This window comes from Scyliorhinus torazame, chromosome 3 (genome assembly GCF_047496885.1).
Source record: "Scyliorhinus torazame isolate Kashiwa2021f chromosome 3, sScyTor2.1, whole genome shotgun sequence".
In the NCBI taxonomy this organism is placed as follows: domain Eukaryota; kingdom Metazoa; phylum Chordata; class Chondrichthyes; order Carcharhiniformes; family Scyliorhinidae; genus Scyliorhinus; species Scyliorhinus torazame.
Genome location: NC_092709.1, coordinates 227,356,291 through 227,384,068, shown reverse-complemented (window position 1 = coordinate 227,384,068; position 27,778 = coordinate 227,356,291). Strand labels below are relative to the sequence as shown.

The following is a 27,778-nucleotide window of genomic DNA, read 5'->3' as shown; positions in this document are numbered from 1 at the left end:
CTTAAAGGCAGGCCATTAAGGTTCCCGAGAGTGGAGGAGCAGGAGGTGGAAGGCCTGGGGGCACCAATTGGGGTGGACGAGGTTACCAAGGGGCTGGGGAACATGCAGGCAGGGAAGGCCCCGGGACCAGATGGGTTCCCGGTGGAATTTTATAGAAAATATGTGGGCTTGCTGGCCCCGCTGTTGGTGAGGATCCCTCTACTCTGGTCCCCAGGGTGTATCACAAAAAGTTCACTCTTTCCCATGTTAAGCCTATATCCCGCGAAATCTCCGAACTCCCTCAATATCTGCATGACCTCTGTCATCCCCCCCACTGGGTCCGTCACATACAGCAGTAGGTCATCCGCGCAGAGTGACACTCGGTGTTCCTCTCCCCCTCTAATCACCCCTCTCCATTTTCTGGAGTCTCTCAGCGCCATGGCCAGTGGTTCAATTGCCAACGCGAACAGTAATGGAGATAGCGGGCATCCCTGTCTTGTTCCCTGTATAGTCGGAAATACTCCGATCTTTGCCGACCCGTGACCACACTTGCCGTTGGGGCCCCATAGAGGAGTTTGACCCAGCTAACAAACCCGTCTCCGAACCCGAACCTCCTCAGCACCTCCCATAGGTACTCCCACTCCACCCTATCAAATGCCTTCTCTGCATCCATTGCCGCCACTATCTCTGCCTCCCCCTCTGCTGGGGGCATCATTATCACCCCTAATAGCCGTCGCACGTTGACATTTAGTTGTCTCCCCTTTACGAATCCTGTCTGGTCTTCGTGCACCACCCCCGGGACACAGTCCTCTATCCTCGTTGCCAGCACCTTTGCTAGCAATTTGGCGTCCACATTTAGTAGTGAAATAGGCCTATAGGACCCGCACTGCAGCGGATCTTTATCCCGCTTCAAAATTACCGATATCGTCGCCTCCGACATCGTCGGGGGGTAGAGTCCCCCCTTCCCTGGCCTCGTTAAAAATCCTCACCAACAGCGGGGCCAGCAAGCCCACATATTTTCTATAAAATTCCACCGGGAACCCATCTGGTCCCGGGGCCTTCCCTGCCTGCATGTTCCCCAGCCCCTTGGTAACCTCGTCCACCCCAATTGGTGCCCCCAGGCCTTTCACCTCCTGCTCCTCCACCCTCGGGAACCTTAATTGGTCCAAAAACTGCCGCATCTCCTCTTTTCCCTCCGGGGGTTGGGACCTATAAAGTCTTTCGTAAAAGGTCTTAAACACCTCGTTTATCTTCCCTGCTCTCCGCACCGTAGCTCCCTTTTCATCTCTAATTCCCCCTATCTCCCTCGCCGCTGTCCTCTTTCGCAGCTGATGGGCCAACAGGCGACTAGCCTTTTCCCCATATTCATATCTCATCCCCTGTGCCTTCCTCCACTGCACCTCTGCCCTCCTAGTGGTCAGAAGGTCGAACTCCGTCTGGAGTCGTCGTCTCTCCCTGTATAGTCCCTCCTCCGGGGCCTCCGCATATTCTTTATCTACCCTTAAAATCTCCCCTAGTAATCTTTCCCTTTCCTTGGCCTCTGTTTTCCCTTTGTGGGCCCTGATGGAGATCAGCTCTCCTCTGACCACCGCCTTTAGTGCTTCCCATACTACTCCCACTCGGACCTCCCCGCCGTCATTGGCCTCCAGGTATCTCTCGATACATCCCCACACCCTTCCACAGACTCCCTCATCCGCCAACAATACCACATCTAATCGCCAGAGTGCACGCTGCTCCCTCTCCTCTCCTAGTTCCAGGTCCACCCAATGTGTGGCATGATCTCAGACAGCTATGGCTGAATACTCAGTTTCTTCCACCCTCAAGATCAATGACCTTCCCAAAACAAAAAAATCTATCCGGGAGTAGACCTTGTGAACATGGGAAAAGAAGGAGAACTCCTTGGCCTTTGGTCTAACAAATCGCCATAGATCCACTCCCCCCATTTGGTCCATAAACCCCTTAAGCACCTTGGCCGCTGCCGGCCTTCTTCCGGTCCTAGATCTAGATCTATCTAACCCTGGGTCCAGCACGGTGTTGCAGTCTCCCCCCATTATCAAGTTTCCTACCTCCAGGTCCGGGATACGTCCCAGCATCCGCTTCATGAATCCTGCGTCATCCCAATTCGGGGCATATACGTTAACCAACACGACCTCCGTTCCCTCCAGTCTGCCACTCACCATCACATATCTGCCTCCACTATCTGCTACAATGCTCCTAGCTTCGAATGATACCTGTTTCCCCACCAGTATGGCCACCCCTCTATTCTTTGCATCCAGCCCTGAGTGGAACACCTGTCCCACCCATCCTTTCCTTAACCTAACTTGGTCCGCCACCTTCAGGTGCGTCTTCTGAAGCATAGCCACGTCTGCCCTCAATCCTTTCAAGTGTGCGAACACTCGGGCCCTTTTAATCGGTCCATTTAGGCCTCTCACGTTCCACGTGATCAGCTGCACTGGGGGGCTACCTGCCCCCTTCCCGTGTCGACTAGCCATCACCCTCTCTAGGCCAGTCCCAGGTCCCGATTCCGCGCTCCCACCCGTTCCCCAGGCGGCGCATTCCAGCCCCGACCACCTTTTCTTTAACCAGTTCCTCTTTGACTTCTGCAGCAGCAACCCAGTTATCTCCCCCCACCCCCGCTAGATCCCCGTCTAGCGTGATTGCTCCCCCATATTACTTCCGAAAGTCAGCTGACTTCAACTGACCCCGGCTTCTCCCGCTCACTCCTTGACCCCCCCGTGTGGGGAACTCCCATCTACCTTGCGCCTATCTTCCCGCCATCACCTTTCTGGCGTGGGAACAAGGACAGTAGGCCCCATATTCTCTGTAGTTGTGGCGCAGCTCCCTCTACCACCCCACTCCCATTCCTCATCCTCCGCCTATGTCTCTTCTTTCCCCCCACCGGCGCCCACATTTCTTAGTGTGTCCCCCTTCCCAATTTACATCCCTATATACATCGACAGTGTCATTTCCCCTCTAAGATCAGTCCCTCAGTTCCGATCCAATTTCTCGTCTTTAATAAAGGTCCATGCTTCTTAAGCCGTTTCGAAGTAGTGATGTCTCTCCTGGTACGTGACCCATAGTCGCGTCGGCTGCAGCATCCCGAACTTCACCTTCTTCTTGTGTAGCACCTCCTTGGCTCGGTTAAAACTCGCCCTCTTTTTCGCCACCTCCGCACTCCAATCCTGGTACACCCGTACCACCGCATTCTCCCATCTACTACTCCGTACCTTTTTGGCCCATCTCAGAACCACTTCTCTATCATTGAAGCGATGAAATCGCACGATTGTCGCCCTAGGTGGTTCTCCCGCCTTTGGTCTCCGCGCAGGGACCCGATGAGCCCCTTCCACTTCCAAGGGGCCCGAAGGGGCCTCAGCTCCCATCAGCGAGCTTAGCATCGTGCTCACGTAAGCCCCGCAGTCCGCTCCTTCCACACCCTCGGGGAGACCCAGGATCCGAAGGTTCTTCCTTCGTGCTCTATTTTCTAGGGCCTCAATCTTTTCAATGCACTTTTTGTGGAGCGCCTCGTGCGTCTGTGTTTTGACCGCCAGGCCCAGGATCTCGTCTTCATTATCCGTCACCTTCTGCACCACCACGCGGAGCTCCGTCTCCTGGGTCTTTTGTGCCTCCTTAAGCCCCTCAGTTGCCTGTAGCATCGGGGTCAGCACCTCCTTCTTAAGTAGCTCCACACACCGTCTTAAAAATTTGTCTTGATCGGGCCCCCATGTCGCCTGGGCTTTCTCCGCCGCCATCTTGCTTCTTTTTTCCTCCTGTCCCTATCCTCGAGGATTCTTTGCGATGTAACCACCGCCGCCGATATTTTTCTCTTGAGTTGGGGGGGGACTCCCTGTTAACTCACCCCACACCGGGTTTCGTCCTGAAAAAATTCCCCGTTGGGGCTCTTAAAAGAGCCCGAAGGTCCGTTTGAGCTGGAGCCGCCGAAACGTGCGGCTTAGCTGGGCATCGCCGCAACCGGAAGCCATCCTTTGATAACCTTAACAGTAAGGATGATGATATGGATTTCTTCCAGTCGTGTTCATAGTACCTTTTCATAGAATTTTCATAGAATTTACAGTGCCGAAGGAGGCCATTCGACCCATCGAGTCTGCACCGGCTCTTGGAAAGAGCACCCTACCCAAGGTCCACACCTCCACCCTATCCACATGACCCAGTAACCCCACCCAACACTAAGGGCCATTTTGGACACTAAGGGCAATTTATCATGGCCAGTCCACCTAACCTGCACATCTTTGGACTGTGGGAGGAAACCGGAGCACCTGGAAGAAACCCACGCACACACGGGGAGGATGTGCAGACTCCGCACAGAGAGTGACCCAAGCCGGAATCAAACCTGGGACCCTGGAGCTGTGAAGCAATTGTACTATCCACAATGCTACCGTGCTGCTATTAATCTACAATGCTAAGCTGTTGAATCATGAGAGGAAATGCTATTCTTGTCTCATTTCTGAGGGTTAACTGTTATCTCCATATATGTTGAAAGTGCTTCTTATTCATTTGCCAGGTTCTCTATGGATATCAATAGTGCTAGCACTGTTGTCCTGCAGACTTTGACCCAGGCTGCGAGTCAAGACACCACTATATTGAAGCCAGCTGAGGAGCAATTAAAACGATGGGAGACGCAACCTGGTTTCTATTCAGCTTTGTTGGTGAGTTGTACTTTCACAGCTGGGTACACCACCCAGTATAGTTCATGGGATAAGCAAATGTAAAAACTTGGTATGCAACCGGCAGTTACTCGAGCAATTAGTCTGATTTGCAATCATGTTTGGTGGGATGGTGAGCGGTCAACTCAAATTCATAAAATATACATGAAATTTGCTGTTATGTAACAGTTTCAATATGTACATAGTTAGGTCTCATATGGCGTTGGAATATCAATTGAATACTCTAATTTTATCTCTTTTTTTGAAAGGAATATTTAGGCTACTGTTGTGAGACGATGCTTAATCTGAGGATTAAATTATAGTGTAAATACTTGTTTATGCATCAGGTTTCGTGAGCATTTATGAAATTCAGAAGGGGATATTTGGACCATATTGTTCAGAAAATTCACAAAGTATATATTTCACCCCTATCTTGGAACTCCCAAGAGCATTTCCTACAAATATTTGCCAATTTTCTTGTTGTTTCAGTTATAAGGAAAATATTTCCAGTCTTTTTATTCACGCGTGAGATGTGAGCACCCATCCCTAATTATCTTTGAAGGGATGGTGGTGAGCCACCTTGAGCTGATACAGTCCATGTGATGTAGGTACACCCACAGTGCAGTTAGGAAGGGAGTTCTAGGATTTTGACCCAGTAGCAGTGAAGAATGTCAATACTGTTCCAATTCAATATCGTGTGTGGCTTGGAAGGGAACTTACAGGTGGTTGTGTTGCCACGCATCTACTGCTCTTGTCCTTCTCGATCGGGGATTTTCACCCATGGGTGGGTCACAGGCGAGTGGTGGGAGGGCCGTGGAGCAATTGGGGTTCCAATTGTAGGAGGAGTTCCCGATAGCCACTACTGGCATATTTATTGAGAATGATGGCCACTGCTGCCTTTTAATTAAGAAGACTGAGGCTGTATGCAGTCTTCTGGCCAGAAGTGGCAGCAGTGAGCAGGTCACATGCCTTCACGTACACTTGAAGTCAAGCGCCCAGTATGTACATGCTTTTGAAATCACTGTAGAGAGCTTCTATTTTCTAGCTGCTGACAAGCAAAAGGACTCTGCAGATGAATTGTTTTCTGACATGTCAGAAAAAGACCAGAGACACAACTAGGCAGTGTATCTTCTGGCCAGGATCTCCCAACTGAATCTGCAGGAGAGAGCTGCTTCGGAGAGTCCACAGCAGGACAGCGCAGCGCTAATGTTACCTCTGCAGAGTTCCAGGGCCTCTGGTTAACAGCCTACAAGGAAGAAACTTAACTCTGAAATAAAGCAGTATCAGAAGATTTCTTGAGGTTTGGTTTTGTCAATTGTGCCAGTGCAAATAAGGATGCAAAGCCCATGTGTCTTATAAGCAGGGAAGTACTGGCCAATGAAAGAAGCTTCAGATATTTAAAGAGAAGTGGTGAGTGAAATATTCCTTTTGAGGTTAGACCCCAGAGTGAGTTATTAACGTACCGTTGACTCCAAATGAAAAGATGGCACTGCTGTACCTGACCTGTGACAGCATATTAAAACACAGCAAAAGCTCATGAGACTGCCAGCATTCTGGAGAAGCATGCCCCAGGAGTGTCCAGTGTTGAGTAAAACAAGCATTTTGTTGCTATTGCCCTTCACAACAACTTACATGTGCAAGGGTGGCTTTTACATTATCACAAAGCTGAAGGTGGCATAAAGGAACTGGCTGAAATCTGCACCTGATATGCGTATACCCTCTCCTTCTGTAAACCTGATTGGAGTGAGATCATGAGGACCAAGCAGGCTCCTCTTTCGTGTTAAAGGTAAGCAAACGTGGCATGGGTCATGAAGGCTGGCCGGCATGGGTCGCAGAGACTGGCCGGTGTGTTGCGAAGGTTAGCCTGTTGGCAAAAGTAGGTCCTGGGGGAAGAAATTTTGAAAAACACTGTTCCAGATGGTAGAGGTTGTGGTTTGGAAGGTGCTAGCAAAAGAGATTAGGTGAGTTACTGAGTTCCATGTTGTATATGGTTCTGACTGCTGCCACTGTGCGTAGATGATGAAGAGTGAATGTTTAAGGTGAGGTATGGGGTGCCAATCAAGCTGGCAGCTTTGTCCTGGATGGTGTCAAAACCTCTTGCTTGTTGTTGAATTTGCACTCATCCGGGCAAGTGGAGAGTATTCTATCTTGTAGATGGTGGACAAGCTTTGGGGAGTCAGAGGTACGTACTACAGTATTCCCAACCTCCAAACTGCTCTTGTAGTCACGGTATTTATATGGCTAATCCAGTTCAGTTTCTGGCCAATGCTAACCCCCAGGATGTGGATTTTCACCAATGGTATTGGCAGATGAATATCAAAAGGATATGGTTAGATTCACTCTTGTTGGAGATGGTCACTACCTGGCACTAGTGTGGTGTGAATGTTACTTGCCACTTAGCCTAAACCTGAATGTTGTTCAGGTCTGCATATTGACACACACTGCGTCAGTATCTGAGAAGTTCCAAATGTGCAATTATCAGTGAACAGCCCCACTTCTGCTATTATGATGGAGGAAGTTAATTGATGAAACAGCTGAATATATTGAGCCTACAAAACTACCCTGAGGAGCTCATGCAGCAATGTCCTAGGCCTGAGATGATTGACATCCAACAACCACAATCATCTTCCTTTGTGCTAAGCACATGTTCAACTGTTGAAGAATTCGCCTCCTGATTCCCATTTACTCCAGTTTTGTGAGAGCTCATTGGCGCCACGTTCTGTCGAATACTGCCTTTATGCCATGGGCAGTTACTGTCACCTCACTTCTTGAATTTAATCTTCTGTCCATGTTTGGAGCAAACCTGTAGTGTAGTTTGGAGCTGACTGGTCCTTGGTGAACGCAAACTTGAGTATCAGTGAGCAGGTTATTGCTGTTTCATGTGCTGCTTAATAATATTGTTGATGCCACCTTCTATTACTTTAATGATTGGGAATAGGCTGATGGGGGGAAAATTGGCTGGGTTGGATATGTCATGCTTTCGTGGACAGGACAAACCTGGCCAATTTTCCATATTGTTGGATAGATGCCTGTGTTGTAGGTCTACTGGAACAGTGGCTAGGGCTGTAACTGGCTCTGGAGCACAAATCCTCAGTACTATGGAAGAGGAGTTGGACAGTTTACCTTCAATCTCCGCAAGGCTGCCAACCGGTCTGGTGGAAATAATGTTGGCTATGAGAGAGTAGAATGCTGTACATTCAGAGAGAGGTAGGCCAACGGATGAGAGAGTAGAAAATTTGATGCAAGCATGTTGATGTGCAATAGGAGGGGTCCCAATGATAGATCCTTGACAATGTCACACTCACGCAGCATGGATTCTCAGATTTATTTGAAATGAATACTTTACTTTTAAAGCAAAATGGAGTTGCAAGTTCAGGTGATCTTTTTCCTTTTCTGTTAATATACATGGAACAACACACGACGCTGGAAGAGAGTCAGCATGTCTGGACAGGGCATTAAAATGCAAACAACTTTTGGGACAATTCATTGGAAAGGCATCAAATGCAACATATTTTTCCTGTTGATTAACGGGTGCCATTATCCAAATAGGGAAATAAATATTTTCATAACAGACTTGCAGAGTTCTTGGCTTTAGATTGTGAGAAGAATCTCATTCTATTGCAAGTATAATCATCATAGACCATTTGTGAGGATGGATGGGGCAGACGGTGGTGTAATGGTAGTGTCACTGGACTAGTAATCCAGAAGCTCAGGCTGCTCGAGGGACACTAGTTTAAATCCCACCATGGAATCTAGTGGATTTTAAATTCATTGAATTTATCTGGATTATAAAGTTAGTCCAGTAATGTGACCATGAAACCATTGTTTGTAGCAAGAACCCAACTGGTTCACTAATGTCCTTTAGGGAAGGAAATCTGCCACCCTGACGTGGTCTGATCTACATGTGACTCCAACCCACAGTAATGTGGCTGACTATTAACTGCTCTCTGCAGTGGCTTAGCAAACCACCCAGTTCAAAGACAATTCGATGGCAACAAATGCTGGCCTTGCCGGCGACATCCACATCCCATGAAAGAATAAAGAAAAGAAAAGGATAACAGGGAACAGAGTCTATGGTCAGCTGACAGAAACCAAACTGTTGATAAAGACACATTTCAGGAGGGGAAGGAGAGGTTTTTTTTTCTTCAAAATAAGCAGAGTATTCCCTTCTGTGCCTTAAAGTATAAATTGCCGACAAAGATTGTGTTTGGTCAATAGTGCCTTTCATCTTTTATTGCAGTAAACATATTAAAACTTAAAATCTTGTTTTGTTCTTTCAGCGATTAGCTGGAGGTTTGAATTTCTTTGGTGGTTGGTCTCTGCAGAGATCCCTAACGTTATCTGGCATGGATATGATGCCAGTGCAATGAAAAATACCACATGCGAATGAATGATGTGCCTTATTCTTCATTCTACTCCCCAAGTCATGGTGTAATGAAATTGAATACGATTGGGCTGTGTGCCATCTCAGGAAAAATGGACCACAGTTGGCAGAATGACAGCCATGGCATGCTTTGGTATCAAAATGAGACATGAAGATAATGACTGAACTGAACTGGATCAGTGATATAAATACGGTGGTGACTAGAGTAGGATCCAGGCTAGGAATTCTGCAATGAGCAACTCACAACCTGACTCCCCAAAACCTGTCCAACATCTACAAGGCACAGATTAGAAGTGTGATGGACCACGCTCCACTTGTCCGACTGAGTGCATCCCCAACAACCCTGAGGAAGTTCAATGCCATCCAGGACCGAACAGCCCGCTTGATTGACATGACATCAACCATTTTGAACAATCACTCCCTGCAGCAGCACGCCATGGCAGCAGTATGTTCCAGAGACAGCAATCCACCAAGGCTCCATTGACGATGTCTTCCATATCCACGACTTCCACCACCTAGAAAACTAGGACAACAGGGGTGTTGGAATGCCACCTCTGTAAATTCTCGTCCAAGCCTCCCATCATCCTGGCTTGGAATTATATTCTCATCACTTCATTGTCACTGTGTCAAAGTCCTGGAATTCCTTCCCTAACAACACTGGGTCTACCCACACTTGATGCACTGCAGTGGTTCGAGCAGGAGGCTCACCAAACCTTCTCTAAGACAATTAGGGATGGGTGACAAATTCTGGCCTAGCCAGCGTTGCTCATATTCCATGAAAAAATAAGGAGAGCTTTAGTGGAGAATTCCAGAGCACTGGATTGCAGCAACTAAAGGCGTCACCACCAATTGTGGAGCAATTAAAAGTTGGTTTGCGCAAAATGCAGAGTTAGTGTAGTACAGATTTATCTGAGAATTGTGTTGGTGCTAGAGATTATAGGGATGGGAAGGGGCGAGACCATGGAAGGATTTGAGAACAATTGTCAAAATTATTTGATGGAAGTGTTGCTGAACAGAGAGCCAAAATAGGCCATCAAGCACATTGGTGATGGGTGCACAGGACTGTGAATTTAAAAGCCTCAGTGACATTTTCCGTGGTGGCTGGCATTGATTGAGGCACAATCCTGACATTAGACATGACGTGTGACACTCACATTGGAATGTCTATGGCTTGTTCGACTCTATAGAGTGGCACTTCAGGGGTGCGCATGTAGACTATGTTATGTGTCGAAGGGTCTCCAACCTACTGTTGAAATTTTGTAACTGGTCAAACTCCATGGTGTAAAAATGGCAAAGAATTGTTTTATTGCATCAATCAGTTAGAGAAGTGATCATAGACATTAGCATTTCAGGAAGGCTGTAAATGGATCTCACCGGAATCGTGAGATGAAAGGACACAGAAGATGTCTTAGAGTGTAAAAGATGGATCATAATTTTGTGATCAATATAAACTCTGAAATTAGGTGTACTGTAGCACAGGTAAACCAATTCCTGACCATGAAACATACTAAAGGGTGGTAAACATTGGGTGATGGGAGCAGTGATTCTCATCTAGATATGTTTGGCGTAAGTAATAAAACACTAAACATGTCTAAAGTATGCACATTTTTTGAAACATATGAACTAAGGCAATGGCAGAGATGATTGGGAAGGACAGAGGTGAAATGGCAGTGGGTGGACATGGATCAGATCCATCGCAAAGGAGTATGCAACCCCAGAGCCGAAGAACCTTTCATAGATATATTATTTTATTAGAAGATCTTGTAGATAAAAATGAATTCTCAAAAATATTCATCTCTGAAATATTTCACTCTTTTCAAAATTTTGAATCATAATAATTACACAATTACCAGAGCATGATAATGTCACCATGTGCGCAGACCATGGCACCAGTGAATGGGCTAATGGGTGTGTTCTGATGACAGTACTTGTGGGAGAAATTGCATCTGTGTGGGTGATCACAGTGCCTTTCGATCGGCAACAGGAGACCCTTTTCTGAAATTGTAAAATGTTGATTCCGATATGTCAGCGAATTGAAAGAAAGTTAGGTGCTATTGACAACAAAACAAAGTGATAAAATTTAGTGTTCTACGCAACCTGTTTTTGTGATGGATTTGTTTTTCACCTGCTAAATGTTGAAATAGGCATCCATTGAAAATATATAAATTGATAAATAATATTCTTTTATGCCCTATGTCTCGGGCCAGAAAAGTGTTGAAGTATTTGACAGTGTCATGGGACTGTCCCTTTCAGAACTGTTTGTCTTCTCAAATGGCTGCAGTGAAGTCATTGTGTGGGTGGAGCTGGGCGGTGGCTCTAGTTTTTACTTTTGATTTGAGCTGGAAGCTGTTTGTGGCTCTGTTTTTTACTTTCAGTTTAGACAATTGGAAGCTGTATTGAGATTACTCGGATCTTGGAGTCTCTCTTTCTGCATGTTAAAAAGGTGTCTCCAGATCACTTGAATACTTCAAAGTAACTGTGTTCTGGAAGGAATTCAAACCTACTGTTTTGTGGTGAAAGGGATTGTCTGATTTATGGATGTTGTTACTTGAGTGAAACAGTAAAGGGAAGTTATTAAGGGTTAAATGTAGAGTACTGTAGCTGTGTGGGGTATTTATGTTTGTAGTTTTTAAAATGCTTCCTGTGTGTGTTTATAAAATGCTAACTGACTTCATAGAATAAACTTTGTTTTTGATTTAAAGTGCTTAAGGCTCTGCTGCATAACACCTGAAAAATAGGTCCTTGTGCCCCTCATAACCACAATCTATCTAAGTTGTAGGTCAGGTGAACTCCATGACATACTTTGGTGTTCTCTAAACCCTGGCCCATAACAGCAAAGGCATGAAGAGAGAATGCTTTTAATATTGTACACAGTGCAGATTGCTAACTGTTGTGCTCTGTTGGTTGGTGTTATTTTCCTTGCCTTTTCTCCAAGATAGCCTGACATGTAGTGTTGACAAAGAATATACAAATAAGAAGATTGAATCAAAACTAATTTATTTTACACTACTAAACTAAAATAAAGTTCACACACTCTACTGAGTGACAGATAATAAACTAATATACTGAATCTGTAGTACAGTATTCAATATTCTATCTAACTATTAAACTACACTATGACTTGACCTTGTGCTATTTTTCTCTATTCAACTTTCACTATGCTCTCCATGTTCTCTTCAGCTTCTCCCAGAATGCATAGAGATGCTGTCTTATATACAGTGAATTAGTAATGCCCTCTACTGTTTGATTTACACACCGATTCAGATATTAACCCTTTACTATACTGACATTATACCTATCATTACAGTTGGGTCTCCAATAGAAAAAAGCTCCATCAGAAAAGTTTATAATGTTGCAATTCCACTTGTTATCTTTTGTATCATTCTTGTGGAGCTCTGGATGATATCAAATCTAGTTCTATAAATTAAAAATCTTTTTAAACATTCTAAAAAGCAGTTATTGGATTATGGAAATATTCTGCAATGAATCCGTTCTTTGTATGCCAGAGATGTGTGCATTTTATTTTGAGAGGCACTTGATAGAACTGCATGTTCATCTCATCAGTTTCAGAAGTGATTGCCAGCCTTATTTTGCTTCTCAACAGTCACTGACTGATTAGCTGTTAATATAATGCTTTTCTTTCCAGATGGAAATTAACATCACATTTACTCTCAATAGTATTGTATTAATTTTTGACTATTCATTTGCAACACAAGGAAATGGAGTAGGTCATTCAGCCCGATGAAAGGTGAGCCAGGCTCATTAACATCTTGCTAATCTGTATCTTAAATCTATTTACTTGCCGTGGTTCTGTAACCTTTAAAAGCCTTTCTAACAAAAATCAATTGCAGTTTTAACATTTTTTTGAACCTAGGCTCAAAAGCCCTTTGGGGGAAAGAATTCCATTTGTTATTCACCTTCATGTGGAAAAGTGCTTCCTGAAATTATCCCGAAACAGCCTAGCTTAGATTTTGAAGTTATGCCCCCTTGATTGGACTACCCCAAAGTAGTTTATCTCTAGCTACACATTCAAATCCTTGAATTACCTTAAGTATCACAATTAGCATTCATAAGTTGCTGCTTTACTCAACACCTGCTAAACGTTATTCCAGATTGCTTTCATCTCTGCTTTTAATATGATATGAGTTGGCTTCTTGTTAGAGTGTAGTAGAAGGCTCTGGTACAGAAAGGGTTAATGTGGGACTGAGCGCAGTACCGCGTGCACAGTGATGTTTGAAAACACCTGGCCTTGAACCAGGGTCAGTCTGGGGCTGAACACAGTTGGGTTAAGACGTGGACACGAGTCAGCTTCATACCTGTGTTAGGATCCTGGATGAGAATCCAACTATTTGCAATTTGTATCTTCCTCAAAAACCTAGCTTCAACAAATAGTACTTGCAACCTGCAAGTGTGATAAAATGTTCAAATTCCAGGCCAGCCCTGAGAAACCCCTTTTAAGTTATTCAGTCAGAAGTGCCGTTTATAAGCGTCTCTTCGCTGAACCCAATTCCAGACGGCCAGTCTTGGCGTGTGGCTCCTGAGTCTAGCAAAAATAAATAAATAAATTTTGTCCACTCCGAGTACCTCGTGACCACCTAGTTTGTGAAAAAACAAGCAAGCCTACGGTGTTTTTCCAAAGTCCCAACTTGGAAACATGACACCACCTAATGGATTAAGTAGGCAGCCAGTCAATCTACGCTGCAGTCGAGGTCACTTGGGCTAGCGTCATTTTGAACAGCCCACCAAAAACTGGCAAGCATGGGAAGATTCTCTGTTCAGCAGTAACCGGCCACACCATCTTGAAAGCCTATTATTTCTCAAAGCTGTACCCATGCTTCCAGCTCCACTGGGATTCACACATGGCCCAGACCATTCAGCGAATTAGAGCATTTGGAGGAGAAGATTTTGAGATGCAGCGTTGTTGCAGGTCTCAAGAAAATATCTGGGGCAGAACAAGTTATTACGTTTCTTTATTCAAAGATCTGCACCCTGCTGCTATGGCCCGATGCATCCACTGCAACAGAGCGGAATATTTTATCATTTATCAGGAAACAGGGAGGAAAGCAAAGGTGGAGCAGTGGCGCCTGGTTCTTGGCAGGTTGTAGCAAATCGGAGCCCGTTTTCTACTTGTTGAATTAGAGTAGCAAACAGCATTACCCATTTGAAAGTGTAGCCAAAAGGAAATGCAGAAATATCCCACGTCCTATGTGTTGGGATCAAAAGCCTTTTAGAATGGACTGCCTGCTGTGAGTTTGTTTATTGCCAACTTTTGCTCATGATGGTCTGGCCAACTTGCACACTAGTGCTAGTCTTCAGGGTTTTGAAGCAGCCAGAGCTCTTTCTGGGGAGAGGGGTAGACGTCCTAGCTTGTTGCCCGCCGAAGACCCCTCTGCTGTTGAGCAGCAGTGCCACCCAAGGCCACAGACTGCCTGTCCAACTTGGCAGATGTTCTCAAATTAGAAAAAATAAAATAAGCCATTTGGGGTTCGGACGAAGACTTTCACAACACGTGGAGGCTATTCACCAGCCGATTCCAAGACCTGTTTGTGACCAGCAAACAATAAGTAAGGAAGGAGGAAGGGAGGACGAATTGGACAATGGAGAGAGAGATTGGGTGGGTGGGTCGGGGGGGGGCGTGCCAAGGCAAACACAGGGCGAGCAGGACAGGGGAGCCAGAAGGGATAATGAGCATTTGGGGTCATGTTAATTTTTAAGAGTTTGTTATTAATTATTTGTGTATGGAATGTGGGCATTGCTGGAGAGCATTACTGGTTCATTTTATATTTATTTTGTCCTCTATACTATTGCTTCTATTGACTGGAAATAGAAGGGATGCACCCATCGTCCAGAACTGCAACTTCCTTCATTTTAGAAATCTTGGCGGTTTCCAGATTTGACCTAATGGCTTTTGGGATGTTTATTCTAAATTCTCCCATTTTTATAACGTCCCTCACATTCTCAAAAGTCTCCTCTAATTTCTTTGATGAAAACCACCAGTCAAACAACATTTCTTCTCCCTGGCAAATTCTGCAAATGTTTCATTGTGTCTTCAATGCATGAAATTTTAGTTGATACACTTTGGGGACAAGCTTGAGCCTTAATTATTACCGTTTTAATTGTTTTGCAATCTGAGATTTGTTCTTTTGAAAGATTTGAATAAACATCGATTGCTTTCTTTTATGAGGGCCATGAAGAATCCAGCACGAGTTTATAGAATAGAAAGAAATAACTTTATTTACAATTACATATTGGAGGGCTGTTGTAAGCTGCAAAGAGACATAGATAGGATGCAGAGCTGGGCCGAAAAATGGCAGATGGAGTTTAACCCTGACAAGTGCGAGGTGATTCATTTTGGTAGAAAAAATTTGAATGCGGATTACAGGGTCAACGGCAGGGTTCTGAGGAATGTGGAGGAACAGCGAGATCTTGGGGTTCATGTCCACAGATCTCTGAAGGTTGCCACTCAAGTGGATAGAGCCGTGAAGAAGGCTTATAGTGTGTTAGCGTTTATTAACAGGGGGCTTGAGTTTAAGAGCCGTGGGATTATGCTGCAACTATACATGACCCTGGTGAGACCACATTTGGAGTAATTTGTGCAGTTCTGTTCACCTCATTATAGGAAGGATGTGGAAGCATTGGAAAGGGTGCAAAGGAGATTTACCAGGATGCTGCCTGGTTTGCAGGATGGGTCTTATGAGGAATGTTTGAGGGAGCTAGGGCTTTTCTCTTTGGAGTGGAGGAGGATGAGAGGCGACTTAATAGAGGTTTATAAGATAATTAGGGGGATAGATAGAGTGGATGTTCAGAGACTATTTCCGAGGGTGGATGTAGCTGTTACAAGGGGGCATAACTATAAGATTCAGGGTGGGAGATGTAGGAGGGATGTCCGAGGTAGGTTCTTTGCTCAGAGAGTGGTTAGGGTTTGGAATGGACTGCCTGCTGTGATAGTGGAGTCGGACACTTTAGGAACTTTCAAGCGGTTATTGGATAGGCACATGGAGCACACCAGAATGACAGGGAGTGGGATAGCTTGATCTTGGTTTCAGACAATGCTCGGCACAACATCGAGGGCCGAAGGGCCTGTTCTGTGAAGTACTGTTCTGTGTTCTCTAACAGCAGCAGCAGCAGCACTCTCTTGCTGTTCACTCCACTCTAGCTGGTTCCATACTGGCCAGCTCTATTTATGCAGGGACTCTGCTAATGATTTCTCCGCCCCCCTCATTGGGAAAGCTCATACGTTGCTCTTTTTTAATGAGTGGAAAACTATCCCACCAGCGCAACCAATAATGTTGCCAATCGACACCAATACTGTTGCCAAATTAACTAGATATGGCAGTTATTAATGATAATATTGCTTTTCAGAGTCGCCAGGTATCAAATGATACCACCAGAAGGCTTTACCGGATATTGATCAAAGACCAAACAACCGGTTAGTCAGTTCAAGTTCAAAGATAGTTTATTTACACACGAGTATTACTTCGACATGCAACATAAAACACTACAAGTTAAATTGCACCTAACAACTACAATAACCCATACTTAACTTCAGGGCAACCGGCTCTTTGCAGATGAACAAGGCCTTTGTTCGGATCTTGCGTGGCTGGGTAAAAGAAGTGGCTTCGTTTCTGCTGGGCTCAACCGTCTGGTAGCGATCGTTGGTCTTGAACTTGTCTTCTGGTCGTAATGCTGCACTTGGGTTGGCATAGGCCGCGGCCAAGAGAGACTGAACACATGGTGTGTCTCTTCTTATCCCTCTGGGATTTCATGCTCTTTGGGGTGGTCCTTAGCTTTGGACCCAATAATTCAACAGGCTTCGATCACTGCCTTCAATTTTGGCCAATAACGGGGCGGGTGCCTTGATGGCTGGGCGTGTCCTGAGCGGTTATTGACTGTGGCTGTTTGGGCTTTCTTAGCAAAGAGAGTGGCGCCGGTTAGTCTGCATCTGTATCGGTTACCTGAGTATAGTCCTTTTGTTCTGAGGAAATGGGCCATTAAAATGCAAACGAGCGGGGGTTTTGATCGCGTCTAGCTATCTGGATTGCAAATACACACACAAGTTCTGAGTGTGTCTGAGTCCTGGCTTGGCCATAATTCCCATGGTCCTTTGCAGGTTGCCAGCTGAGATGGCTACATCCCGTCTTCTTGATCCTGAACGCGAAGCGTGGTGGATCACACTGTTGATCCCTTATCCGTCCTTGGTCAAGGACAGGTTCTACACTACTCTGTTCTATGTTTTGGAGCATTTACCTAAGTTTTATTAACACATCATACATTCATAATCTCTAAGGGGTCACTATAAAACATTCAACGAATACACATTTAACTTATTTGCACAAGGGAATATCTAACTATCACTATCTAAGCTACTCCCATGCTGCTGGCAAATATAAAAAGGAACTTATGTACAATACAAAATTTTTAAACCAACGGCAGCATTACATTTCTACTTAACTTATCAATGTTACAGAGGTGTACAATCTTTATTTTTATCGGTGGTTACATTGTTTGTTGGGTTGGGTGAATTCCGAAGAAGGGGGCTCGGAGTGTATATATCGGGGAGCGGGAGGCTCTATTTGTGGAGCCTAAGTGTCTGGATGACACTGCAGATTATCGCTATCACCAGAAGGGCCTCTACTGTGTAGGAAAGGGAATACCATTTAACAATGTTTTCGCACCAAGTGGGGGTATCAGTGTTTATCTCTATGTATGGTGTGGTGTCCGGGCTAGGGGTATCATTTTGTGTGGTCATGTTCGGGGCTGGTGTGGTGTGGGGTACAGAGGCTTATAACGCACGCAGTTGTAGGAGTCCAGCGATGATCGCAATGGAGGTCATCAGTCCTGTCTTCATCTTGTCTTCTGTTTTCGTTCTTCGTATATTCCTGGGGGTGCAAGCATAATATCTGTTATTATCGTTGGTTAACATCTCGTTTTGTTTGTCTTTCTCTCCTTAACTTCAACTACCCATTAGTATCGTCATCATGTGACTCCCTCATTTTTTTTTTGAAATAACCATTTTGGAGAGACAAGACAAGCAAATCTTTAAAGTACAGAGACTCGCAGCTTGTGGTCGATGCTTGGAGTGGGCTGACAATTTCTTCGACCAGTCTTTCTTAAATCGCAACCATGGGAGGTTGAGGTTTATCTTAACCAGCCGAATTTTAGGGCGGCCGGTTTTATAAAGTTTCTTCGTCCCAGGGTCCAGAAGTAGTTCGCGTATAGCAGCATACATGTGGCAACCAAGTGTGTCAAACATGTAAATAGCAGGTGGGGAAGCGACCAAGGAGTCGTGGAAGGTAAAGAGTTGAGTGCACAGACTGGGGCAAAGGGCATTCTTTAAACTGCAATAAGAGTAGAGAAGGGAAAACTAAGACCTGCCAAAGACAGTGGAAAGTGTAAAGAACCATTCCAGAGTACTCGAAGTGACGGGAACATGAGGTGCGTGTGGGCCCAGGGCAAGAATGGGTGGAATCCCCGGATAGGGTGGTGATCAGTGCCATTGTTCCACTACCCGAGCTTAACTGACCAGATGCATTTGGGGTCCTAAGGCAGGGTGGGGATTAGTGCCGTTATTCCCTACCTGGGTGACCTAAAGGAGCGGAAAGAATTTGTAACACGTGAGATCTGACAATTGTTCCTTTAACGGCCATTGGTCAGTAAATTGGTCGGAAGAGTAGCTATGATTGTATCAAGAAATTGGGTGTCAGGCCGACATTAATTAAAACCGTGAAGGAAAGAAGGCGGGCAGACTCCATCAGTAAATAGGACACCGTAATTCCTATGCGGCTCCTTTTTCTCATCATCTGGACACCTCGGGGTTCTGTATCGAAAAGCGTTGTAAAAGGGTTACCGTAATGGGAGTCAGACTCGGAATCGTCATCATCTCCCGGTTGCCAGACTCGTGAATGCCGTTTTTGTGCCGTGGCCACGTGGGCCGTCGTAGAATCCGAATCGGCATGTCTGACCAATCTACAAAAGGGGTTCGCTTGTCGTGAGGGGCGGTGGAAGCAAAGGGCAAATTACTGTTGTCGAGCGGTGGCGGTGGCTCTGGCTGTGGAAGGGGATATTGGGGGCCAAACATGTCCTGGTCGTGGTTCCAGGGGCTGGAGTGACTGGAGTCGGGGAGGTTGTACCAGTGGTCAGTGATCGTGGTCAATTCGGGAAGGCTGGCGCTATCGTCCGAATCAAGCTCAAGGTGGAAGGTTGTACTTGTGGGGGGAGACAAGGTCGGGGATGTGGATGTGGACGTGCTGTCATGGCTGGGGGAGGGTTGGACTAGGTTGTCGATGGGCAGGGCAGAATCGTCTGCTATTGCCTGGGAGATGTGGTGGGAGTGGCTACATTGTGTTCCAGAGACTTTGAGCTGGTTGATGTGGAACCAACCAGTTTTACCATTGGGGTATGTTATCTTGTACACAGAGGGGCTCACTTTGTCCAAATGGAGTAGGGTCCTGCAAATTTAGGGGAGAGGAATGAACTGGATTGTTCAGGGAAACCATCACTTGCTGACCGACTGTATATTCTACGGGGTGGCCTGTTTTATCAAAGCAGGTCTTACTCTGCTCTTTCCTAGCGCCTAGTCGGGCAGCTGCAGTGAGCTATGCTGCTTTAATATTTTCCGTGCCTTGTTGGACTGCTTTTTCATGGGTGAGGGCGGTGACTGTGGGGCTTGCCAAATCGAGACCTAATAAATATTCAGTTCCTTTCATGGGCCGCCCGGTCATGAGAGTGTGGGGGGTGAAACCTGTGGAACGGGATACTGTGTACTTAATAAACATAAGGGCGAATGGGAGGACTGTGTCCCATGTAGTGTTAAGCTGTTGCACCATTTTTCTAATGGTCGCTTTCAAGGTGCGATTCATTCGTTCAACAATGCCGCTGGATTGGGGGTGATACGCGATGTGAAATTTTTGTTTGATTCCAAAAATCGTTAGGATATTTTGCATAACTCTGCCGGTGAAATGGGAACCTTTGTCTGACTCAATGCTGTGGGGAAGATCCCAGCGCGTAAATATCTGTTGGGTCAAAACCTTGGCTGTGGCTTTCACTGTGTTCATCCGGGAGGGAAATGCTTCTACCCATTTTGTAAAGGTATCGATTACTACTAATACATATTTAAAACCATTTCTGCAGGGGGGGAGGAGACCAATGTAGTCTAGCTGTAAATTTGTCCATGGGCCATTAACAGGTCGGGTGTGTCTCAATTGTCCTTTCTTGGAGTACCTTTCAGGATTGTTCTGTGCACAGATTAAACAATTCCCAACATAATGTGTGACGTCTGCTTTTAAATCGGGCCACCAGCACAAAGGTCTTAAATGGGCAATTGTCTGTCCCCTGATGTCCGTGTCTGTCATGAAACTGGTAAATTATCTGGTTTCTGTCCTGGGTGGGGACCACATAAATTCCATTTTTCAAAACTACCGTCAGTGAGTCCTTGAATTTGTCGTAAGGGGCTGGGAAGTTACCGACTAAAACTTGCTTAAGAGTGTTGTCTGCTTTTTGGGTCTGGGCTAAATCTTCGATATTGGTCTGTGAAACCTGGACTTCGTGTATCGGTTCACTTTCGGGGGGTTGCCAAAAGTGTCCGAGGCGTGATCCTGACTTGGCTAAGGCGTCTGCCTTTACATTACCGGGTGGGGAGGAGCGATGATGGCATCTCACTTTGATTATGCAATATGTGCGGTATTTTGCTGTCTTAAGGATATGCTTCAACAATGGGGCTGAGGGTAGGGTTTACCATCAGCGGATACGAATCCTTGAGATTCCTACAGGGGCAGGAATTCTGTCAAACTATTGCAGACATATAAACTGTCCGAATGTATGTCTGTGGGGATTGGAAAGGAATCTAGGTGCTGCACTGCATATGCTCTTGTTGCTAATTTGGCTGCTTGTGATCCTAGGTGGCCGGGCAATTTTAAAGATATTTCCTCTAATGTGCGTCCCTGTGCATCTTGCACATAAATTCCACAACCAGTTATTCTCTTTCCATTCTCAATGGTGGAGGAACCGTCTACATAAATTTTTAAAGCGTTGTCCGTGGTCTGGGGATTCTGTGTTCTGATGCTTGCTCATGTGGGTAGTGACTTCGGAATAAAGGGTCCTGTGTGGCGTTTGGCTGCAATGATCTGGCACTCGTGGGGTTCCTGCATACTGAAGGTTGTCTGCTAAAAATGTGTGGGTCTTTGTACGTTTAACTGTAATGTCCCTTCCTTGTAACAACAGTGTCCAGCGAGCTGCTCTAATCCGGCTGACTGAACCGTCCTTTAACCTACCATCTAACAATAGCTGTGTTGGGGTGTGCTCGGTTAAAATCGTTACTGGGTTAAGGCCTGTGATATATGCAAAATACTGCTCTGCCCAAAAGACTGCGACCAAGTGCTGTTCGCAGGCTGAAAATCCTTGCTCTACGGGATCCAAAATTCGTGAGGCACAGGCTACGGGTCCTAATCGGTCATGTCTTTCCTGTAGGAGTACTGCTGATAGGGTTCGGTCGGTGGTCGCTACTTCTATGGCGTAGGGAGAGTGTGGGTCTGGAACTTGCAAGCGGGGGCTGTGCCTAGGGAGCGTTTTAATTCATCGATGGCGTCCGTGTGCTGAGGAAGCCATTACCATGGGGCGTTCTGTTTTAAGAGCTCTGAGAGTGGGGCTGCTTTTGTGGCAAAACCATCTATATGCTTCCTACAATATCCAACTAATCCTAAGAATGACCAGAGTGCAGTGATATTGTGGGGCAGGGGCAATTTAACTATTGACTCAATTCTTTTGTGTTCAATCTCTTTCTTCCTGTGGGTGATAATGGTGCCTAAATAAAGGACCTTTTCTTTTAGGATCTGGGCTTTTTTAGGGGTAACCTTGCATCCAATTGATTGTGAGAGACCTAACAATTCGGAAAGAAGCTTAACGTGTTCTTCCTTTGTGTCCGTCTGTAGGAGTAAGTCATCCACATACTGAATAAGGCATTCGGGGCAGGAAAATTTGGAAAGACCGTTGGCCAATTGTCGGTGAAAAATGGAGGGGGAGTTGTGGAAACCTTGCGGGAGGCATGTCCACATATACTGCTACCCTTGAAATGTGAACGTGAACTTGTATTGACAGGCCTTATCTAAGGGAATGGACCAGAAGCCATTGCTCATGTCCAGCACTGTAAAGTACTTTGCTTGTCCTCCCTGCTTGAGCATGGTTTCGGGACTCGTGGCCACGGTGGGGGCTGCTAATGGGGTGACCTTGTTGAGCTCTTGGTAGTCAATGGTTAATCTCCATGAACCGTCGGGTTTCTTTCCGGGCCAAATTGGGGCATTGTTTGTTGAGGCTACAGGCCGAATTACTCCTTGATCTAGTAAGCTATTGATGACTTTTGAGATCTCACCCTCGGCTTGCTGTGGGAAACCGTATTGCTTCTGGGGCTTGGGATCGGAACCTGAAATTGTGACCATGCCTGGGATCTTCCCACAATCGTGTTTGTGTTGGGCGAAGGATGCCTTATGTTTTCTGAGGATCTCTCTAATTGTCTGGTCTGTACTAATTGTTTGCGGATCAAACCAATAGTATCCTACAGAGAAAATCCTATGTTCGTAGTCCCCTACTGTGAGCGTGGCGGGGGCTCTCACTGTTTTGGCCATTTTCCATACACACCTATTCACGGGGTCAAAGGAAAGGTTGTGGGAGCTCATAAAGTCGATTCCTAGAATGTGCTCTGCAGTTTGGGGCAAGTTGACTAAAACAACGGAGTGTCTGGTGCTCATGGTTCCTATCTGAATATCTACGGGGGCTGTGTAAATCCACTAAGGGTGATGGTGTCTGTGGTGGGCCATTTGTCGTGCTTAAACATTGTGGAGGAGTTTAAAGTGGTGCGGGACCCTCCTGTGTCCCAAAGGAACTCTACTGGATGTCCCCAGACTGTGCCTGTGACTACTGGTCTGCCTGATTTGTCCCAGAGTGTGTCGCAGACCCAAGTTGGGGAGTCCGAACACCGTCAATCTGTGGTGTTGATTACTGCATTATCTGTTCTGGCGCTAATGCTATGTACGGGCCTAACAGTGTTCCTAGGTGGGGTGTTCGATTGCTGGTGCCGTTGCTGGTTCAGGGGTTTTTGCCTGCATTCGCGGGCGTAATGTCCCGTGTGTCCATAATTATAGCAACCTCGTGGTGCCTGTGCTCTGGGGTGCTGTCTTCATATCTGCCCTCATTTACCCATGCTGAGTCCTGATTAGTCCTGACTGGGTGCATATTCGCCTCTGCCTTTTCCCGATCTGCCTTCCTATGTAGGGAGTGTTCCCAAGCTCTGGAGAGTCGCTTTAAAACCCAAACTTCATTGTGTGGCATCTGCGGGGTCGTAATTTACACAAGCCTTTTGACCTGGTTCTGTGGCATGGGAGACTAAAGTACGGACCCATTTGGTTATCTAAGTGTGCGCGGTTCAAATCGCCAAATACTGCTTTAAAATGGATCCAAAGGCGACCTGCAAATGCAATCTGATACTCTCCCTTCTTTTGCCTACAACGGTTCAAACCTTCTACTGGGTCTCCCTTGTTGTACCCGATCGCATCTAAAATGGCCGTTTTATATCCTGTAGGGTTCCTCCTCCTGGGGTTCTGGTAAAGCTGAGCTAACGGACGGGTCAAGGCTCATGACCAAAAGCTTAACTTCCTCTGGTTCGTCTAGACCGTACATAACCGTTTGCTGTCGTACTCTCTCAAAGAAATTATGTGGGTCTGCGGTGGGTTCGAATGGATCAATTTTGGCGCAGGCATCTCTTAATTGGGTGATGGTTAATGGGGTGGTGTAAACAAAATCAGGCTCATCCCGATCCGATGACTTGCGCTGTGTGGTGACTGGATTCAGGGGGGTGGGTGCTGCCTGTGCAGTCGGTGGTGCAGGTGCTTTCCTTTTCGGGGCCTGGGGGGGCTCTATTGTGATTTTCGGTATTCTCCACATATCTATGGGCGGTTTCATTTAGTTCTTGCCAATTGGGGCCATTCTCCTCATCTAACTCTTGTCCAAAGGTATCCCTGAATCCGTTTTGCACTGACAGCAGTGACAGCAACTTCTCTATTTGTCACCTACATTTCGCGTGATCTACTGTGCTCTGTCTTTGTTCTGTAGTGGAGCTATGGAGCGCCCGTAAAGCTGCCTTTAAATCTGCGCATTGTCCTGTTAACTGTGCTACCTGCTGTTCCGTCTCATCTCGTACCAAATTTGCACGCTGTGAAACTTGGTCGGCTTTATCGTACTGGGTCTGAAAGCTGCTAAGGTGAACTAAACAAGGTTGGTGTGCCCGTTTGACATCAGCCATCTCTTTATCTTTAGCTGCCAACTGTTCCCGGAGTTGCTCATTAATCTTTTCACATTCACTATAGTTTCCCTCATTCTTCTTCTCTTTCTCAACTAGCTGTCTGCGGAGCGTCCTCACGACCTGCTCTGTGCCTCGCAACTGTGCCAAACAGGACACTATTGCCATCGGCTTTCGAACTTTCGCTGCATTCTTCTTATGTACCTCGGTTAGGTTGTCCCACTCGGTTTGTCCTATGCTTCCTGGACCTGACTCATCATTTGAACAAAACTCGGACCAAAGGGGCCATCCTCTCCCCTTCAAATACTTCCTCAATTCCTCTTCCCATATGGGGCACTGTTCTGCTCTGTTGGTCGCTGCGACCTCATTTCCTGCGAGTTCATTAGGCGTTCCATCCCTTTTGTGGCCATTGCTACTATTATCTCTGTTTTCCTACCTCGAAGTTCTCTTTTGCTCTGCTTCTAAGTTCTCTTTTCTCACTGTCAATTTGGGACAGGGGGAATAAGGCGGTGATTCGAACAGTGGGTATGGCCTTGGCTATTTTCCGGTTCACAATACTCCTGATAGTTTTACGCAAAATCTAACGAATTTACCGTATATCCCTGTTAGTACGCATGCAAGTTAATACACACTTCCGAATCTTGGTGATTTGATCGATACGGCCTTACACTTGTGGTTTCTTTCACTTTTCCTCAATTGGATTTCTAATGCAAAGTTTTGTGGGTTCTCTCGGAGTGACAAAATCACTTCTTGGTCGGGTCCCGTCAGATATAGCCAATAATGTTGCTCTTTTTTAATGAGTGGAATACTATCCCACCTGCGCCACCAATAATGTTGCCAATTGGCACCAATAATGTTGCCAAATCAACTAGATATGCCAGTTATTAATGATAATATTGCTTTTCAGAGTCGCCAGATATCAAATGATACCACCAGAAGGTTTTACCGGATATCGATCAAAGACCAAACAACCAGTTAGTCAGTTCAAGTTCAAAGATAGTTTATTTATACACAAGGATTACTTCGACATGCAACATAAAACACTACAAGTTAAACTACACCTAACAACTACAATAACCTATACTTACCTTCAGGGCAACCGGCTCTTTGCAGATGAACAAGGCCTTTGTTCGGATCTTGCATGGCTGGGTAGAAGAGGTGGCTTCGTTTCTGCTGGGCTCATCCTTCTGGTAGCGATCGTTGGTCTTGAACTTGTCTTCTGGTCGTAATGCTGCACTTGGGTGGCGTAGGCCGCGGCCAAGAGAGACTGAACACATGGCTGTGTCTCTTTTTATCCCTCTGGGATTTCACGCTCTTTGGGGCGGTCCTTAGCCTTGGACCCAATAATTCGACAGGCTTCGATCACTGCCTTCGATTTTGGCCAATAACGGGACGGGTGCCTTGATGACTGGGTTGTGTCCTGAGCGGTCATTGACTGTGGCTGTTTCGGCTTTCCTAGCAAAGGGAGTGGCACCGGTTAGTCTGCATCTGTATCGGTTACCTGAGTACAGTCCTTTTGTTCTGGGGAAATGGGCCATTAGAATGCAAACAAGCGGGGGTATCGATCGCATCTAGCTATCTGGGTTGCAAATACACACACAAGCTCTGAGTGTGTCTGAGTCCTGGGTTGGCCATAATTCCCATGGTCCTCTGCAGGTGGCCATCTGAGATGGCTACAATACTCCCTAAGGATTGTGGGATTGCCATTAGTCCCCAGCCAGTGGTAAGCAGGCAGGCTAGAACATCCCCCCCCCCCCCCCCCCCAAAGTCCAAGGAATCCACCGAAGACCCTGGCGAAGGAGGGCGTCGGACTCGATTTACCACGGGCCAGACACCATTTGCACGAGGCGCTGGATCGGGCGACGTGTAATGAGGCGGAGAACGGAGCTTCCATGATGAGCAGTGTAATGGTTGTACATCCATATGGGACCGATGACTCCCCCTCTGAAGCGCCCTGTGTCTCCATCTCGGAGTCGGAGTCCACTACCTCCATCATCTCAGCGCCCCTATTGCCATGCGGTTCTGCAATGACCTGAGCAGGCTTTGAGAGGGGCGCCAGAGGAAGATCATGAGGAATACCCTCCACTGTGTCAGGCCTCTGCGGCTGTAGCAGTGAGCTCCGGGGGCAGGGAATCTTTGGAAGAGGCGGTCTTTTGGACAGAACATGGTCTACATGCTTGCGCTGGAGACTACCCTGGGCTTGCACCTGGTAAGAGATAAGGCCCGTTCAGTGAACGATAACACCAGGGACCCACAGGGCGCCACCAGCAAAATTTCGAACAAACACTGGGTCACCGGGCGCAAACTGCCGAATCGGCCGATGCCGAGAAAGGCCATGCCCTGCCGTTCCTGAGTGCAGCGTACTTTTGCGGCAATGTCTGGGAAAACCATGCTAAGGCGGGTGCGAAGTCTCCGGCCCATTAGGAGTTCCGCGAGAGCTACCCCAGTCACCGTATGCGGAGTGGTCCTATACGAAAACAAAAATCGAGCCAGTCTAGTGTCCATAGTCCCGGAAGACTGTTTCTTTAGGCCCCTTTTGAATATCTGCACTGCGCGCTCCGCCAACCCATTGGAAGCCGGGTGGTATGGAGCGGTGCGGATATGGCGTATACCATTCATCTTCATGAACCTCGCAAACGCCTCACTTGTGAAAGGAGTGCCGTTGTCCGTGACGAGCATCTCGGGGAGGCCATGCGTACTGAAAGACAAACACATCTTCTCGATTGTTGCACAGGACGTTGTGCCTACCATCTTATGCACCTCTAGCCATTTAGATTGGGCATTGATTAATAGAAAGAACGTGGATCCTTGAAAAGGGCTGGCGAAATCCGCATGCAAGCACGCCCAAGGCCGCCATGGCCATTCCCAGTAATGTAGGGGCACGGCCGGCAGAAGCTTCTGATGCTCCTGGCAAATGGAGCAGTTTTGGGCCACTTTCTCAATGTCGGCGTCGAGGCCTGCCCACCAGACATAACTCCGAGCCAACATTTTCATATTGGTCACATCCGGCTGCCCTGTCCTTTTTCCGGGACGACCACACGCGTCCCCCACAAGAGGATACCGTCTTCCACGCTAAATTCTGACAGCTTGGAGGAAAATGCCCGCAACGCATCTCGGAGCTGTCTATGTTGCCCACCATACAGGACAATGTGCCGAACCTTTGACAGGACTGGCTCTGTCTGGGTCCACTCACGGATCTGTGATGCTGTGACAGGCAAGGTGTCCATAAAATTTAGGGTTGCAGTCACCTCAACGGCCGCGGGGGTCGACATGTGGCCGGTCGACAAAGACAATTGGCTCAGTGCGTCGGCATTCACTATCTGGGTGCCTGGTTTGTGCGCCAGAGAATACTCGTGGGCAGCGATCAACAAAGCCCAGCGCTGGATCCGTGCGGAAGCAATGGGCGGAATTGGCTTATCCTCACGGAAATGTCCCAGCAGAGGCTTATAATCAGTCACGATAGTAAAG

The 27,778-nt window shown here is 46.6% G+C and overlaps 1 protein-coding gene across 5 annotated transcripts in view; it reads left to right on the top strand.

The window, feature by feature from the left end:
• The window catches only part of ipo11 (importin 11), an 878,696-nt gene that overhangs the window by 70,782 nt on the left and 780,136 nt on the right, over window positions 1-27,778 (top strand). For all 5 annotated transcript variants that reach the window (XM_072496963.1, XM_072496961.1, XM_072496959.1 and 2 more), the window contains exon 2: window positions 4,499-4,643. In XM_072496963.1, the coding sequence (XP_072353064.1) occupies window positions 4,506-4,643 (138 nt within the window). In that variant the 5' untranslated portion in view covers window positions 4,499-4,505. The remainder of the gene's footprint in view (window positions 1-4,498; window positions 4,644-27,778) is intronic.